Source organism: Ursus maritimus, unplaced genomic scaffold (genome assembly GCF_017311325.1).
Source record: "Ursus maritimus isolate PB19 unplaced genomic scaffold, ASM1731132v1 scaffold_28, whole genome shotgun sequence".
NCBI classification, from domain to species: domain Eukaryota; kingdom Metazoa; phylum Chordata; class Mammalia; order Carnivora; family Ursidae; genus Ursus; species Ursus maritimus.
In genome coordinates, this window is record NW_024425341.1 from 8,120,513 (window position 1) to 8,135,720 (window position 15,208).

At 44.1% G+C, this 15,208-nt stretch overlaps 1 protein-coding gene across 1 annotated transcript in view; it reads right to left on the reverse strand.

Moving 5' to 3' along the window:
• Positions 1–15,208, reverse strand: part of UNC5D (unc-5 netrin receptor D) — a 102,292-nt gene that overhangs the window by 62,097 nt on the left and 24,987 nt on the right. Inside the window, exons 2-4 of the mRNA XM_040643172.1 lie at positions 9,782–9,967; positions 5,963–6,340; positions 1,282–1,366 (exon numbers count right to left, since the gene is read on the reverse strand). Of these exons, the coding sequence (XP_040499106.1) occupies positions 1,282–1,366; positions 5,963–6,340; positions 9,782–9,967 (649 nt within the window). The remainder of the gene's footprint in view (positions 1–1,281; positions 1,367–5,962; positions 6,341–9,781; positions 9,968–15,208) is intronic.

Consider the following 15,208-nt stretch of genomic DNA (forward strand, 5'->3'; position numbering starts at 1 on the left):
GTGTGGAATGGACCCTTACCCGAATTTTAAACAGGTATGGTTTCTCATGTAAGTCAACCAGAGGGATAAAAAAGAGGTGACCCTTATCCAGGAAACTCCATTTTTAGGCTTGCCTAACTGAGGTTCTGAATAAACTCTCCAAACCCCTCTGTGCCTCGGTTGCCTCTGTTTGCACATGGAGGTGTTTAGACACTCTCCTGCCTTCAGAAGTGCCTCTGTTTGTACATGGAGCAGGTTAGACACTCTCGTGCCTTCGAGTGTTACACTCCCAAAGGCACGAGAAGGGATCTAGCTCTCCAGGACTGAAGGAGATAGCACGAGAGCCGACCACAGCCTACTCGCGAGCCCTCTGAGAGCCTCGCCAACAGCCAGCTAGCAGAGCCTTTGGCATTCCTTCCAAGCTCTCGCAAGCAGAAAGTTAAAACCACTGGGCACCAGCAAATCCTTTCATGGAGATAGCTATCAGAATCTGTTCAAACCATCTGTTTCTCTGGCTTTTTTTTCCTTCCAGTGTTTTTCCTTCATGTGTTCTCACATGAAAAATCTGGCCTAAAATAACCAAGATGTTAAGACTGAAAATGCCAGAGGTATACATCCACTTTATGAGAGAAATTGCTTTCTAAAGAGGAGCTGGGTTTATCTTGTGTGGAGGAAAGCAACATTTCCACAAATATTATACTTGTGCTAAGAAAATAACCAACTACTTTCATTAAAGACTCTGCGACAAGATTTGTATTTGCTCATGTAATTGAATTTAATGCTACTGAAATGTGTCAGACCTGAAAGCCAGTGCAGCGTAGACGGTATTTTTACAAGGAGGAAGATTACCTGAGAAATCCTCTCTCGGCCTAGAGCAGTTCTTGTGCTGACCGGAAAAGGTCACAGGTCGGCCATTTTCCACATTTGCATAATGCCTAGCACCGAAAAGCACCTCCTGGGATGATTTCTTTTTTCTTTTGAGAGGAAGACTATGTGAGGCAGTCAGTATTGACAGAGGGCCCTGCTAACCACTTGCTTACCGAGTCACAGTTTTATATTTGGTGTCTGCGGTCAAGAGGTCAATGACCTAGATTAGTCACCCAAAACTGTGGAGCTAGCTCTGTGTGTTTTCATTTTAGCCAATAGTTTTGCAACTGGTTTCTCCTTCTCTATAGTCAAGTAACTCACAGATCTGAGTTGTACACCTCCACCCCAAATTATCTTTAAAAACTCAGATTTTCTGCAGTAGCTCCATTCCACATTTGAGATGTCCTCAATAGGCCACCCTTCTCTGTCACTCACCTGGGTTCACCTTGGTTGATGGACATATAGATCTCCCAAGAATTCTCTTCTGGGATGGCGCCATGCGGTATGAGCAAACTCACCCCTAAAACAGAGAAAGCCAAGAGGTTATTTGTCGATTTTCCAATGATCGTGAAGCCCCTTAGCTGAGCCCCTTACAGATGCGTGCACACACACACACACACACACACCTCACAGCAATTTATGAAATCCTGATCTTGGCAAAGTTTATCAAGTCCAAGATACTAATGGAGAAAACATTGTTTCCCAACAGTGACATAAAGAGGAGCATGTTATCTGAGTGTGTACTCAAATTCGCTTTTTATTTAGAGTCTTCCCAGTATTTTTTTAAATTCTCTTCAAGGATTGGGTGTCCCGAGACCAGGCAGTATCAGACATGTCTGAGAATGTAAGAGTTTATCAGAGTATCGTTTAATTTGCTGCAAAATTTCAATATGTATTGTATCTCGTCCCTCTCCTGTCATTTCCTGAAAAGGCAGCTGAGATGGGGGGGCGAGCCCTCTAATGCTTTGCTCAGGCCTGGTGTGAAATTGTCTTATAAATTATGCATCCCAAAGTAAGTTTAAACAGGTGATCAACGGAGTACTGTATTTTGTCAAGAAAACTGGAGGAAAAAAAAAAGCATGGATAAATTTAGGGACATTGTAGGTTGTTGTGTAGCTGGTGTTTGGTCCTATATTTGCAAACCAAAGCTAAAAAAGATGAAAGTTAAAGGCGGCGTAACCATATTCATGTTGGTGTCAAATCAGAAAAAAATCAGTAGCCTAACTTCAGCAAAATCCTGTAACGCAGGGAGGGAAGGCCAGGAAGGCACATCACTCTGTGTATGCAACGTCCTCTCTCTCCTCTTGTCTCCTGTGAAGTAAATATTTCACTTTGGCCAAGAGAGAGGAATCTAGAGAGGGCAGAGATTCTCTTTAATGTAGCTTCTTGTTTATGAAAAGAGATGAAATAGAGACATAGTAAGGCCTTTGCAAAATAAAATCTCAGGGCATCCTCCTATTCTTTGAATAATGCAGTTCCCACCTTTCCCCCTTTCATGAGAACTAATGTAAGTGCACAGGAAGCTTTTCGGGTTGCCGACGGTAATTTACATCTAGAGAGGGCAGGCTTTACTGATCTCCTTCTATGTGCCTGTTAGCTGCTATGGAATCAAGGAATGCAAGACTCATTGCAAAACAAGTTATTCGTGATGCACATTTCTGAGCATTATTCAGTAACATGCTAGTTATCATCAGTATCTTTCGCCAGCACGAAGAATGAGGCACATTTAAATCTTGCTTACAGCTTTCCAGCAAGAGTATCCATTTATATTCTGGACTTTAATGTCAATGGAACTGTAATTGACATACTTAGGGGCTCTGATCAGGCTCCTCCTTTCATTTCCTGTTCTTTTTCAAATGTAGTTGCCAAATGAAGTGGACTCTAGTACATCCTTCCCCCCGTGGAGCAGAAGTTGTGACACACAGGATATTCAGTGTGTGTGGGTGTCCAGCGGAACGCACACCCTAGACATTCTGTATTCTCTCTCCGCTCGACACAGTGCTTTTTCTCTGTTGCCTCTCTCTTAGACTAGGCCCTTATGACAACAGAGATCTTCAGTCCTTGTTCTTTAGGTTCAGAAGCAAAGGCGGCATCATCAAGCTATAATGCTATCTTCGGCAATTAACCCGATAGAATAACTTTATCGTGCTCACATTTTTCCTATTTTTTTTCCTTTTTGAAGGTACAATTCACAGGCAATAAGTTGCACCCATTTTAAGAGTACGAATTGATCAGTTTCTCACGTATACTCTCATGTAATTACCACCATAGACAAGATACAGAACATTGCCACTGCCACAGAGTTTCCTGGTGACCTTTATAGTCAATTCTTCGCTTGCCAACCCAAATGATCACTTTTTACTTTCTGACATGTTGATTAGTGTGCCTTTTGTAAACTTGCAGATAAATCCTACAGTGTGTTTAAAATAAAAAAAAAAAAACACCAAGGATAGGCTTATTACATCAATAACATGTTGCATAACGCCTGGCACACAGTAGGCCACTCAAAAACAAAAACCAAATCCTAAATAGATGAAGGACTGGATTCAAAATTGTTTAAAAAAAAAAAAAAAGAAAAAGCCAGACTCTGAGACGTGGTCTCTTCTCTAGATCAGTGTCTGACCGTCAGCTCCCAGCTCGAATCAGAATAAATATGTGTGTGGACTTTTGAGATAGGGCTGTTTGTAGAACGGATCATCTCTCATTCCTTTCAAGTCAGCTTAATTCCCTGTGTTCAGATTGAAACATTATTTCATAATACTTCTAAATACGACCTGAATCTACAGGATCATTAGAGCTTTAAACGATTTCATCTTTCCTTCAATCAGAAATTTTATGCTTCTCTTTCAAACATACTTCCCTCCTCCCACTTAAACCTGCAAATTGTAAACAGAGATGGGACACAAACACAGAGGCGGGGTCATGGTGGGTGGCAAGTCATAGCTTATGAAGAAGGAAGGGCTTAGTGGGGAATCTTCATGCTTATGGTCCCCTAAAGAAGTATCCTTTTTCAATACGTCACTCGCCAGTTATCTCTGATTAAAGAAACATACTCTCCCCCAAACTCCACCTGCTACCCTGACAGACTTTTATTTGATATGACAACAGAACCACCTGTCTGAGTTTCTTGCTTCACACTGTGCATAATAAATGACTTCTACAGCGTGGGGACCATCCCATCCTTTTTGAAAAATCATTGCCAGGCACCATACAATAATTCGGGATGGATGGCATTAGAACAATTTAATTGCTGTGCCTTGCTTCTTTACACTTTAGCCCCCTAGGGCATATTTTGCATTTATGTTCTGCAAATAACATAGCATATGTTTCAATTCCCCACACTTATTTTTCCTCAAACTCATTCCCAGTGAACAGCTTCAATCTTGTCCAGGGCTTCTTATTAGAAGCTTTGGAAATGCCGTTTCACAGAGGAAGTGTTTGGGAATCGGACAACGCCATCAGAACTTTGCGTTTGCAACACAAGTGCTTCTTAAGTCAGAAGGGAAGAAAAAGAGAAATCTGTTTCATGATTTCATCTCACTTTCTTTGATGAACGTTAAACGAGCCAATGAATGGGTTGATCTTGGCATGCCTGTCACATGTATGTAAACACACATAAAGATGCTAAGAGAGAGGAGGAGTGTGGGCCAATTTATTCCACCAATAACCACTGGGAGCCTCTGAAGTGCCACACACTGGGTTAGGAAGGGAAAGGAAGACAAAATGCAACTTTCCAGGATTCCGATGAATATATCCTGTGCTTAGGAGGGGTTTGCATCATGTTCTTTTTCCAGAGCCCACACTTCCAGCTGATAGGTTCTTACAAGAAGGGTGCTTGGTAAGCATGGCTGACTGACTCATTTGCGCTGAGTCTCCTGACTGCGAGTTATGACCAGGGAGGATTACGTCACACGTTGACATTCACGCATGTTTAAACAAAGATTCTTACCATGTTCTGAAACACAGACCAAGGAAGATTTCGAGAATTGAAAGTTCAGGAAACAAAATCACGAGGAGGGGCTGCATCTGAGGGCGATTTTTAAGGAAGCAACTGATGTAGGAGAACAAGACAACATTTCTCAACTTGAACCCAAGTGTAGTGTCGAGTCACTAAGCCACCGTAGGGTCAGTTAGCTGGAATGGGAGCTTCAGACTAGTCCTATCGCAGATTTCACTTCTGAGGATAAAGTGATTGAATTGGAGAGGGTGCTGAGCTATACCTCAGAGAGAAGGCACTTGAGGCCCCCGTGGTCCCGATTCAATGCCGTCTCGTTGTTTGTCACACAGAGACGGTGCACCCTTTCCTCTCAGCGGCCAACCAGCGATGATTCAGAGCACTACCTAATTCTCGTTGCTTAGAAATCAGAGGAGAGAATGCCCTCTTAGGCCACTCAGGTAAGTCTTAGATGGCATCTCTGAAGACCAATCCATACATAGAATGTCATTTTTAAAAGTGATTTGGTCTATACACCTAAAGTAACCTTGTCAAAACATTAAGAAAATCCCCCTTTGAACCAAAAGGAGGAAAAAATTCTTGAGAACTAATTATATGCATGATATGGCCCTGGACCTGAAGTTTGCATTCAAGGGTGACTCTGTAATGAACCATCGGTATTGCTTGTCATAAAGTAACATTATAGCAAGGTCTATGGACACTGACAGTGTTTATGGGGTCAGTTATGGAGGAAGTTCGACTCTGGGTGTCCTTCTGCTAAATTATCTACTAGTGTATAAACCTTGTTTGGCTATAAAACATGGTATTTCTCGTTCCCGGCAAGGAATATTTTCACTTCCTTCTGATCATGTTCTAGGAAATATATTTCAAGGGGGCTTAAACGCTGGGGACCACCCAAACCTTCTGAGCAAATATGGCTGTCAGCTCTAACAGGGCATCAAATGGCGCGGCCGATCCGTGCTGAGGTGAGGGCTGCAAAGTCTAATCTCAGTGTTGATTCTGGTTTGCTGTGCAAATCGAGGAGGCTTATACAACCACAGTTTGTAGCTCTGACACAGGATGGCAAGCATCTCCAAAATGAATCTTATGGGACATAATTGTGTCAACATAAACCACTTAAAAGAACACTCGGAAACACACAAACGCACACTTACCACCCACCTGTATTTGGCATGACCAAGCGTCCTCCTAAGTGGCCAAAGACCCCAGTGGTCCTCAGTTCCGTCCTTGTGGGGAGTGATGAGAGATTCTGGATGTAGGGTGTTTTATTTCTGGGATGCATTGTACTAAAGCTGCGGTTGTGTCCGTGGGGAAAAGTCCCGGAATGATTCTTGCCGTGGTACTCGGCTCTCTCAGACACGCCCAGGGACACCATGAATGAGCTCTGGACTTTGACTTTGATGTCGGACAAAGGGTTGAAGAGTGAGGACTCTGTCATGAGTTCCTTGTCCAGAGGGTCCTGGAGGCAGATGGGCCCGCTGTATGTTCGGCTGACCGTGAGGTCTGGTTGCATGGAGGAATTCAGGAGCAGGGAGTTACCTGGTCAAAGAAAATGGATCTGTCACTCAGAAACAAAAAGGCATCACACTTACCCCCTTGCCTCTGCCTCTCCTAACCGCATAACCACCCGTGCGCCTGCCAGTTGCCCTTCAGGCCCACCCCGAGCATCTGCGGCAGCTCTCACGGGCCGGTCAGGAGTGACCAGAACCTTCGAATCGGGAGCTCTGGCTTTCCCAGCAGATTCTCTCAGTGCCGCTGAACCCAAACCACTCATTTTCCAGAGTTCCTTGGATGCCATCTTTTCAAAAACAAGTATTTCTGGCACTCCGTCAGGCAACAAACTCAGGTATTATTGTTGATGTGATTATTTTAACTGGCGAAGAGAAGCTTTAAGAAAAAAAAAAGGAAGAAAGATGTTTTGCAATCCAGTTTGGAGGAAAAATAACATCTGTTCATTTTAAATGGTAAGAGGTGACAAAGCTAGGTAGGGCCGTTTATAAGTAGAGTGGTGTTGGTGTCAGCATATCTCGCGTGGAATTCTGGGCAGTTTCTGGAGCTGGGGGAGGAAATGCTGTGTCCTCGGAGCAGAAGGGTCAGGGGAGCCCACGGATCACTCCATGTCTGAGGAGTCAGTCTGTTCTAATAGCACATATGTCACTCTGAGAGGGAAAAGAGGCCCCCCACCGGGAGAGTGAGACTCCCGATTCTACGTGGGGAAGCAGCTTAGAATGGCTTCCTTTCTGTCTCAAAACAACCGAAAACAAAAATCTTTACGAGAACACGAGAAATTGGACTTTCATCTGTTGGGGCTCACCGATTTTTTTTCTAGGCCAAATATTAAAAAAGAAATGCCGTGCTATTTTCTGGTGATGAAGTAATCTCATTTATTAGTAAATAACGAAATAACCCTCAGTCCCAAACCTCCCACCCATATCAGTCCGTCAATGTGACTTCTCAAATTGAAACCCAAACCATATTAAACAATTTTCCTTCGAGGCCTGACAAAATGTTTAAAGTATGATATTTTTGAAAATGTTGCAATTCCAGGCCATATCGTATTAGCCTCTATTGTTCTTCCAAGTCATAATTTGTAGCAATGCCAGCAGGAAATCTATAACCCTGACTTTTCCCACCTCTTGGTCTGATGCTCTAAGAATCCAAAATCATAAAGGAGGAGGTTCAAAATGAGATGAAATGGCTTTGTAGATCTAAAGGCTCCTTGATGATGCCTTTTTTTTTTTCATGCTTGAGGCTCCAGTGCCAAGACATAGTCAAGGAGCTGTGCTTTTTAATGGAACTGCATTGAATTCTACAGGTCTCAGCCTGGTTCTTGTTTATGGTCTTCCCGGGCAAGAAGTGGGGCTTAAGAACCATGTCACATCTGAAAAGAATTTGGAACAGGCCCATCCCCCGAGACCTGAAAAATCACATCCCTGAGTCTCATGGCTATTTTATCTCAAGCCCTCACCTTCTGGAGCTTAATTTTTGGCCACTTTTCAAAGACCCTCGTAGCTTCTGTGAAGCCAAGCAGCAAAAAGATTTCCTAGAGTTACAGTGAAGTCTAACTTAAGGAGAAAATGCCTGATTCTAAAAGTCGGTACATTTGACAAAAGTCCACGCTTGAAGAACGTTGGCTGGTTACTCCACAGCTCCCTTTGGAAAGCCTTTTAAAACTTCTGGTGAATTTGAAGTATGGCATTCTGTTTAAAAGTCTCATCACCCTTCACCTTGCAGTTCTATTGGCTCAAGAAGGGATGTCTTTCAAGACAATGGAGGTGAAAATCACAGGAAGGTCAATGGGAGGTGTATCATCGCAATGAATATAGGGTAGAGTAGAATCTGAGTAAAGGATTTTTGCTTTAATCACTAGCTTTGGGATATTCTTGGTTAAAAATAAAAACAAAATGGTAAAGTAAGTTTGGAAGGGCTAGCTACGCTTTTAGAGGTTCACAACACAATGTAAGCTCTAAGGAGGCCCACACGAAGGAGACGTGGTCCAGCTTATGCAAGTCAGCATTCTCCAAATGCTTAGGCGAGGGAACCACCCCCTCACCTGCTGCCTGCCGCTCCAGGGAGCACACTGGCCTCCTGTGCCAAAGTCAGAGGAAACCACTAGCATCCAGACTCCTACTCGTCACATTTATTGAGCACCTTCCGTATGCCAAGGGCTTATAATCCTTGTTATTCCAGGTCATTTAATCCTCATGCGGATCCTCTGAGTGGATAGGAAGATCCCCATTTTATAGATATAAAAACTGAGACCCAGAGCATAATCGATTAACTGGGTCATAGAGCAATTTTGGATTCCATCTATCTGACTTCAAAGCCTCTGTCTCTCAAATGACTCTATTTCTTCTATTTTAAAATATTATGGTCTGAGACCCCGAGGTCTTATCATTTGATGGAAAGGTTTCCATCCAGTTTCTTACGTAGTCTAAAAATCAGTTCTTCGTTCGATGTATTTCTGATTAAAACATACCTACTAAGCTATGTACCCCAGTCAAGGGGATGTGTCCCTTTCTGAGGCCAAGCAGGCTGAGACCTGAAACTCTGGTGCCCAGAAGTGCGCGGCAGGCAGGAAAGCATTTTGTCTCTGCCGGCCATCTCCCAGTTTCTCGCATGTTCGCGTTCCACTTGGGAACCTGGTCGCTACCCAATCACCGCCAGGCAGTGAGACTTGTCTGGTCCAGGGCTATCGGCGCTCGTGATGCACGAGAAATAGAAATAAAGGTGACAATATGGACAGCAAGGGTCACCCTCTGAAGGGGGAGAGTTTCATTCTTTTCGAAACCAAACCCCATAATATAGCTCATCTCCATCTTGCAATCAGAAATAGATTTGGTTCACATAAGAGAATTAAATGACTCTGTTTCGAAAATGAGCATTGCTATAGTTTGACATGATCGATTTCCTTCTCCTTCCAACCAAAGATTGCCTCGACTGGGCAACAGGTGAGAGTCCTTTAAGCTGGGAACTCCATTTTTTCTCCCCCTGTTGGCTACCTGACCCCTCACAGATTCTTTGACGTCCTTTTCACTTCTACAAAATAGAAGTAACACAGATAACTCTACCTAATAAATAGTCTAATTCATATGCGGGGGGGGGCGGTTATGGTAAAGTAGTTGGTGCTCAGTTTTGAATAATCAGCATTTTAGTTAATATCCTCAGAGCGGGCTTGTTAAAATAGCAAGTCGGATAACCTCAGACAAAAGAACTTGCTAAGTGTACGACATATCAAAGATGGAAGTGCCTCACTGAGAACGTTGCTAATGGTAAACTGAGATCCACTCATCCTCGTAGCCAAGGCCTGAGGCAGACCACCCCACCCAGCCTGGTTTCCTAACACGTGAAGACAATTAGGCAGCGGCTCCCAGTGCCAAGAGCTACCTTCACACAGGGCCGGAGAGCACTGGGGGTCCTGTGTGAGCGTAGTCTCTATGGTCCTGAGGACGAGGTGTTGGGGGGACCTACGCCGCTGACCTTGACGGACCGTTTTGAAGTTGAAGGTCTGGAAGCCACCTGTCAATGCAGAAGAGTCAATGACGTCCACGCCATAGTCACTCTGGCTCCGTCTATAAAGGGTGACGCCAATGACCAGGACTGCAACGGCCACCACGGCAGCGCCCAAGCCCGAGTACAGAGCAATGTCGCTGGCGTTCTCAATGCCTGAAAGACACAAGAGAAATCCTAAATGGCCAACATGGGCACAGAGCCGAAGAGCCACCCTGGGATACCAAATGAAATGCTATCGGAATTTCTGGAGCTACCACTCAGAGAAAATGACAAATGCAGCTAGCCGTAAGTTCTACTCTCACACGTAATCATGTTTCTCAGATACCCTGTATATATCAGAGGGACACCAGTCAAATATCTTGACTGCATTAAGGTTAGCACATCATAAAATCTTAAAGAGAATCAATTTTGCAAAGAAAGTAATATTTTTCAAGGAAAAACAGACAACTCCTTAATTTACTTGATTTAGGAAGTCATATTCACCCACAAAGTATTTTTTGGCATCTTACTCTTATTTGAGGGGGGACATGAGATCCACATACAATGACAAAACACGGGCGAACCGCTCTGCTTCTGTATGATGGGCACATGCATTCACAGGGGGTGGGCTGGGGTCAGAAGCTCATACGCAGTATAGGAGTCGGGAGAGAGAAGACCAGAGCTCACGAATAGGAATTTTTTAGCTTTGGCACAAATCGTTCAGTTTCAGAGAACATCGACAACATCAGGTTAGGGTATTTACAATCATCATGAGAGAATTTCTGTTGTGAGATATGGAGGTCTTGGGTCCTAGGTGCTCCGATGTCCATGGTCAATGTTTTCTAGCACCATTAAATGCTAGACTTAATACGTTTTTGTGGAGGAGGACTGGTGTCTAAAAGGGCACATGCTGTTTCTCCCATACCTCTCCTACTCCATCCTATTGAATGCATAGGCAAAGCAAAAATAAAAGCGTTAGTTTGAATTGAGAATGTGGGTGTCTCCCCATCCCCCAAGATCGGCAGTAGTTGGTTTCCAACTCGTTTGCTAGTTGTCCTTTGGGTGTGGTTCATCCCTGACGACATTCATCATGGCTACTGCGGTTCAGAATGAGATTTATCCAAGACCACACAACCCTGAGAGAGGCTTCATCTTGGAAAGTATGTGGAAGGAGAAGGTGGCAAGTGCTATGTAATTCATCTCCCTACAGATTATGGGATGAGTACACTTAATAGGTCCCAAAGTAATTACTCTGTCACCCTGTATTGGGTTTAGAGGCTAAAATAGAGCTCTTGTATATTCACCCTGTAATTGCATGGTGCTTACTATGCATTCGCTGCAGCCTAATATGGTACTTATGTTATCAGCTGAGGGCTACTAACCACACAGGTGAAAGGAATTTATTTTCGACAAAGTTAGTGGACTGTAAAATAAGGCACTACCGAATTAAAGAGTGAACGGGGAAATCAAGCAGAACCAGTTCAGCAATAGGGCAGCAAACACATACAAATAATTTGCAAGGGCGCGTAACCATCCAAAAGAATGGTATCTGAAAGGTTAGAGGATTATAAGACACTGTCAACGACCAAAACAGCCCAGGGGGTGTTGAGAAACGGGGCGTGACTCGGGTTTTAGTTCCAATGTCTTGGTGGTCCCAGTGGAGAGGGAAGGGGACGGAGGCTTCCGAATGGTGGTCTGCTCTGACCGCCCAGAGCCAGGCATTTGTTAACTGGAGCCGATCCCAAGGTTCCAGGGTCTGCCTGTGTCACAGAGAAAGGGAAGGGCAGCTGTGCTCCCACTTAGGCTCCCACCCTCCCTCTACTCAGTTAAGCTCCTTGGAGGATGTAACTATACACAGAGCGGAGAGAGGACACAGAACACAGCCGGGGACCAGGAGTAGTGAGAGAACTCTGGCTTGAAACCAATTAGCCTTCCCCTGCTTGCCACCACTGACTGATGACACTATCAGCTTAAAAGGGGAAATCTGGGGAAAACACACCTGCTTAGCATCTGAGCGCAGAGAGAGCAACAGCCTGGCCGTGTACTGAATACAGCTGCTGAGATGGCAAAGTAGACACGGTGACCCCTTTAGCGTCCCAGGGGCTAAAACAGGAGCAGAAGCCAGGAGGATGACCAGGGCAAAAGACTTCTGCTGGAAATGGACATCCCTAGACCGGGAACATCCCGAGACGAAACCGAGTAATGGGAACAAGTTGTGTCTGTTCCTTTGTATTCCTGTCTTGTTCTTTGTTTCCACCTCCTTGCTGCCCAGACAACCAGAATTCTCCTTCTCAGACACAAACCCTGTTTTTAGGAAAGGACCCTACATGCACCTTCAGACTGAGATTTAAATGTTTGATATGGTTCAATGTGTTTCCCAAGAATATTTCCAGAATCTGTTTGACTTAAGAGAATGAAATACTGAATTACAGAATTAAAAAAAAAATAAGTATGGGGACTTTGGGGATGGGGTTCAGGAGAGAAGGGAGAGAGCATATGGACGGCACTGTGTCCTTATAAAGCTTAGCCTGGCACTTGGTGGGACAGTCTAATCTAAAAGCCAGAAGGCAATCGACTCCTACAGGAAGATAAGCAATGTGGTATTTACTTTACAAGAACAATCTGTCTTGGGAATTAAAAACTTCAGAATCTAATAATTTCATTTATTCAACAAACATTTGTGAAGGGCCAACCGTGCCGTGGAAATGAGGATGCATGGATGAATTAACATATTCTTGTTTCTTGTCCAACAGTAGTGATGAGATTGACAGAGACAGACACAAGCTACTCGAAGCCACACGTGTGTGTATGGAGAGATGTAATCAGACATCCTTATCCACACTCAAACCCTTCCAAAGTTGGCCCACAGCACTTCTTTCTTCTTTCTCTTCTGTTTTTACTTCGCCTTATTCTTTTGTCTTTTTTTCCTCTGCCTCTGTCTTTTCTAATCCATCCTCCAGGAAAGGAGAGTGGTTTCCCCTGTAAGGATTGCTGTGTGCTTAAAATGTAATCCATTCATTTTTCTTGTGTTCAGGATGGGCTCCAGGAGAATCAGAGATTTAGTTCCACATTTTCCACTACAACTTCAAGGACAAGGGAGGAAGTGGGGTGTATGCGTGCACGTGCGCACACAGGCACACACTCAGTTCTTATCCAAACACTGGAGGCTGCCATTGCTCCTTCCCAGGGGAGTCTTTCTAACCACATGACCACTTGCACTGGCAATACCCAGGCACTGACCCTTTTCTCCACGCCGTGTCAGTGCTCCTGCTGCCCTTTGCTGTACCGCCCTACACCCCAAACTCAACTGTAATTTACCTGCCACATGGATGTCTACTAGTGAATGGCAGGTCATTGTACAGTATCGCCCCACCTCACTGGGCATCTAGGTACCACTCATGCATCAGGTGCCAGCTCAAGGTCCACCTCCGCCAAGAAAGCAATCTTGGCCTGGCCAATCCAGCCAACCCTGCCCACCATGTTCTTCTAAACTCCAACGTCACTTCAGGGTTCCGACAACTCACTTCGGATCATCCTTTTTATTGTTTAATTATCTGAATGCCAACGCATTCTCCTTAACTGCTTTAAACACTTCAAAGGCAGTAATTGCAATTTCCCACAGAAATTTGCAAATCACTGCAACTATTTATTGATTGTTTGCCTGGTCTTCAACTGTGGGAAGAGAAGTATTAAAGAAATCAGTCTGGGGTTGATTACAGAACTCTTGCCACAGGGACTCCCTTTATATTTAACACGTGTATGTTTACACCTGTCTGCTTGCTCACATACACATGTGTTGCTGGTCTGTTTGCTCAAAGTGATTTTGAACAGAAGCACTGAGACCCCGTGACTGATGCTATTCTGCTTTCTGTGGGCACAGGATACTTTTCTCTGACTTTGTTTCATGAATGAAGCTTTACATATCAGTGTGTTATTGAGGTCTTTCCTGTGTCTTCACCCCCATTTTCCTTGATCCAAGAATCACAAAAGCTTTAGGCAAAGCACAGAAGGACCCAACATTTAATACAAAAACATGGTTGTGTAGGGGAAGGGAAGGAAAAATAAAATAAGATGAAAATAGAGAGGGAGGCAAACATAAGAGGCAGAACTCTAGGAAACAAACTGAGGGTTGCTGGAGGGGAGGTGGGTGGGGGCATTAAGGAGGCACGTGATGGAATGAGCACTGGGTGTTATACGCAACTGACGAATCACTAATTCTGCCTCTGAAACTAATAAATTGTTGCGTAAAATCTACACCTTAGAGAAAACAAAACAAAACTGAGAACTGACTGAGAAATCTCTGGTATTCCAAATTAGGAACTACTGAGGAGTATATTCGTTGCTGGAAGGAGTGTGGAGTATCTGCAGAGAAAGGCTGCAAAGATTAACAGAGAGCTGGAAATTAGCGCCCTGGAGAGGACATGTTTATGGGTTCATTTGGCTTGGAGAAGAGAGAGAGAAGTAAAGTGACTGGAGGTGATCTTTAATGCACAGAGGGTTGTCACCAGAGGAGAACAGCCCCACAGTAGGCACTCAATGACCCTTCCTTTAGGACGACGCGAGGATCCAACGCTTCACCATCTCCCACAAGGACCGAAAAGGAGAACATGGCCTTTCATTACAGCAGTTGAGATTCTGGTTAGATATTAAAGTGACCTTTTCTACAGTGAGGGTTGTTAAAAAGAGTGTGCTGTGGTTCTGAGGGAGACTGAAATTTCCGAGAGTCTCTGGGGAAAAAAAAGGCAGCATGACTTGACAATGGTCTGCAGTCGTTTTATTTATTTATTTTTGGTCCGAGCTGGTGAGAAGTGGCCTTTCAAAGCCCCTGTGAACTTCCTCGTGCAAGGAACAGGCATCGGCAAGTTCCATGTCTTTAGGCATTGCCATCACAGCTAGTCACTTAGAGGAACTAATGTAGTCCCCGAAGGATGAAATACAAGGGCTATTTACTCGGTTTGCCTTTCTTCGCATGACTCCCATGTGAAAGACTGATTATTGCCACTAATTAATGGGAATATAACTCAATTCTCGTGTTATGAGCTTAACTATATATCAAATTAAAATCTATTTTATAGAATTAGATAGCTACACAAAATAAAGGAGCACAGCAAATGCCTTTCAAAACATAGAATATTCTATCTCCCATTAAATATGGTAGAACGACCATTGCTGCCATTTCAGGAGCAAAACCAACTTGAATTGGCATATACTAGAGATGGTGAATTACCAAGGAACCCACACAGTCAAAATTCACAGGTGGAAGATGGACGATGGAAGCTATTGCTGTGCTCACTCCCCTAGAAGGGCAGCTCCTGGCCGTCTCAGGATCTGCCCCTGGCCCCTTGCACAGCTGGTGCTGTGGAGACAGAGTCACGTGCCAGAATATTTAATTAGATGCTGAAATATGATAGAAGT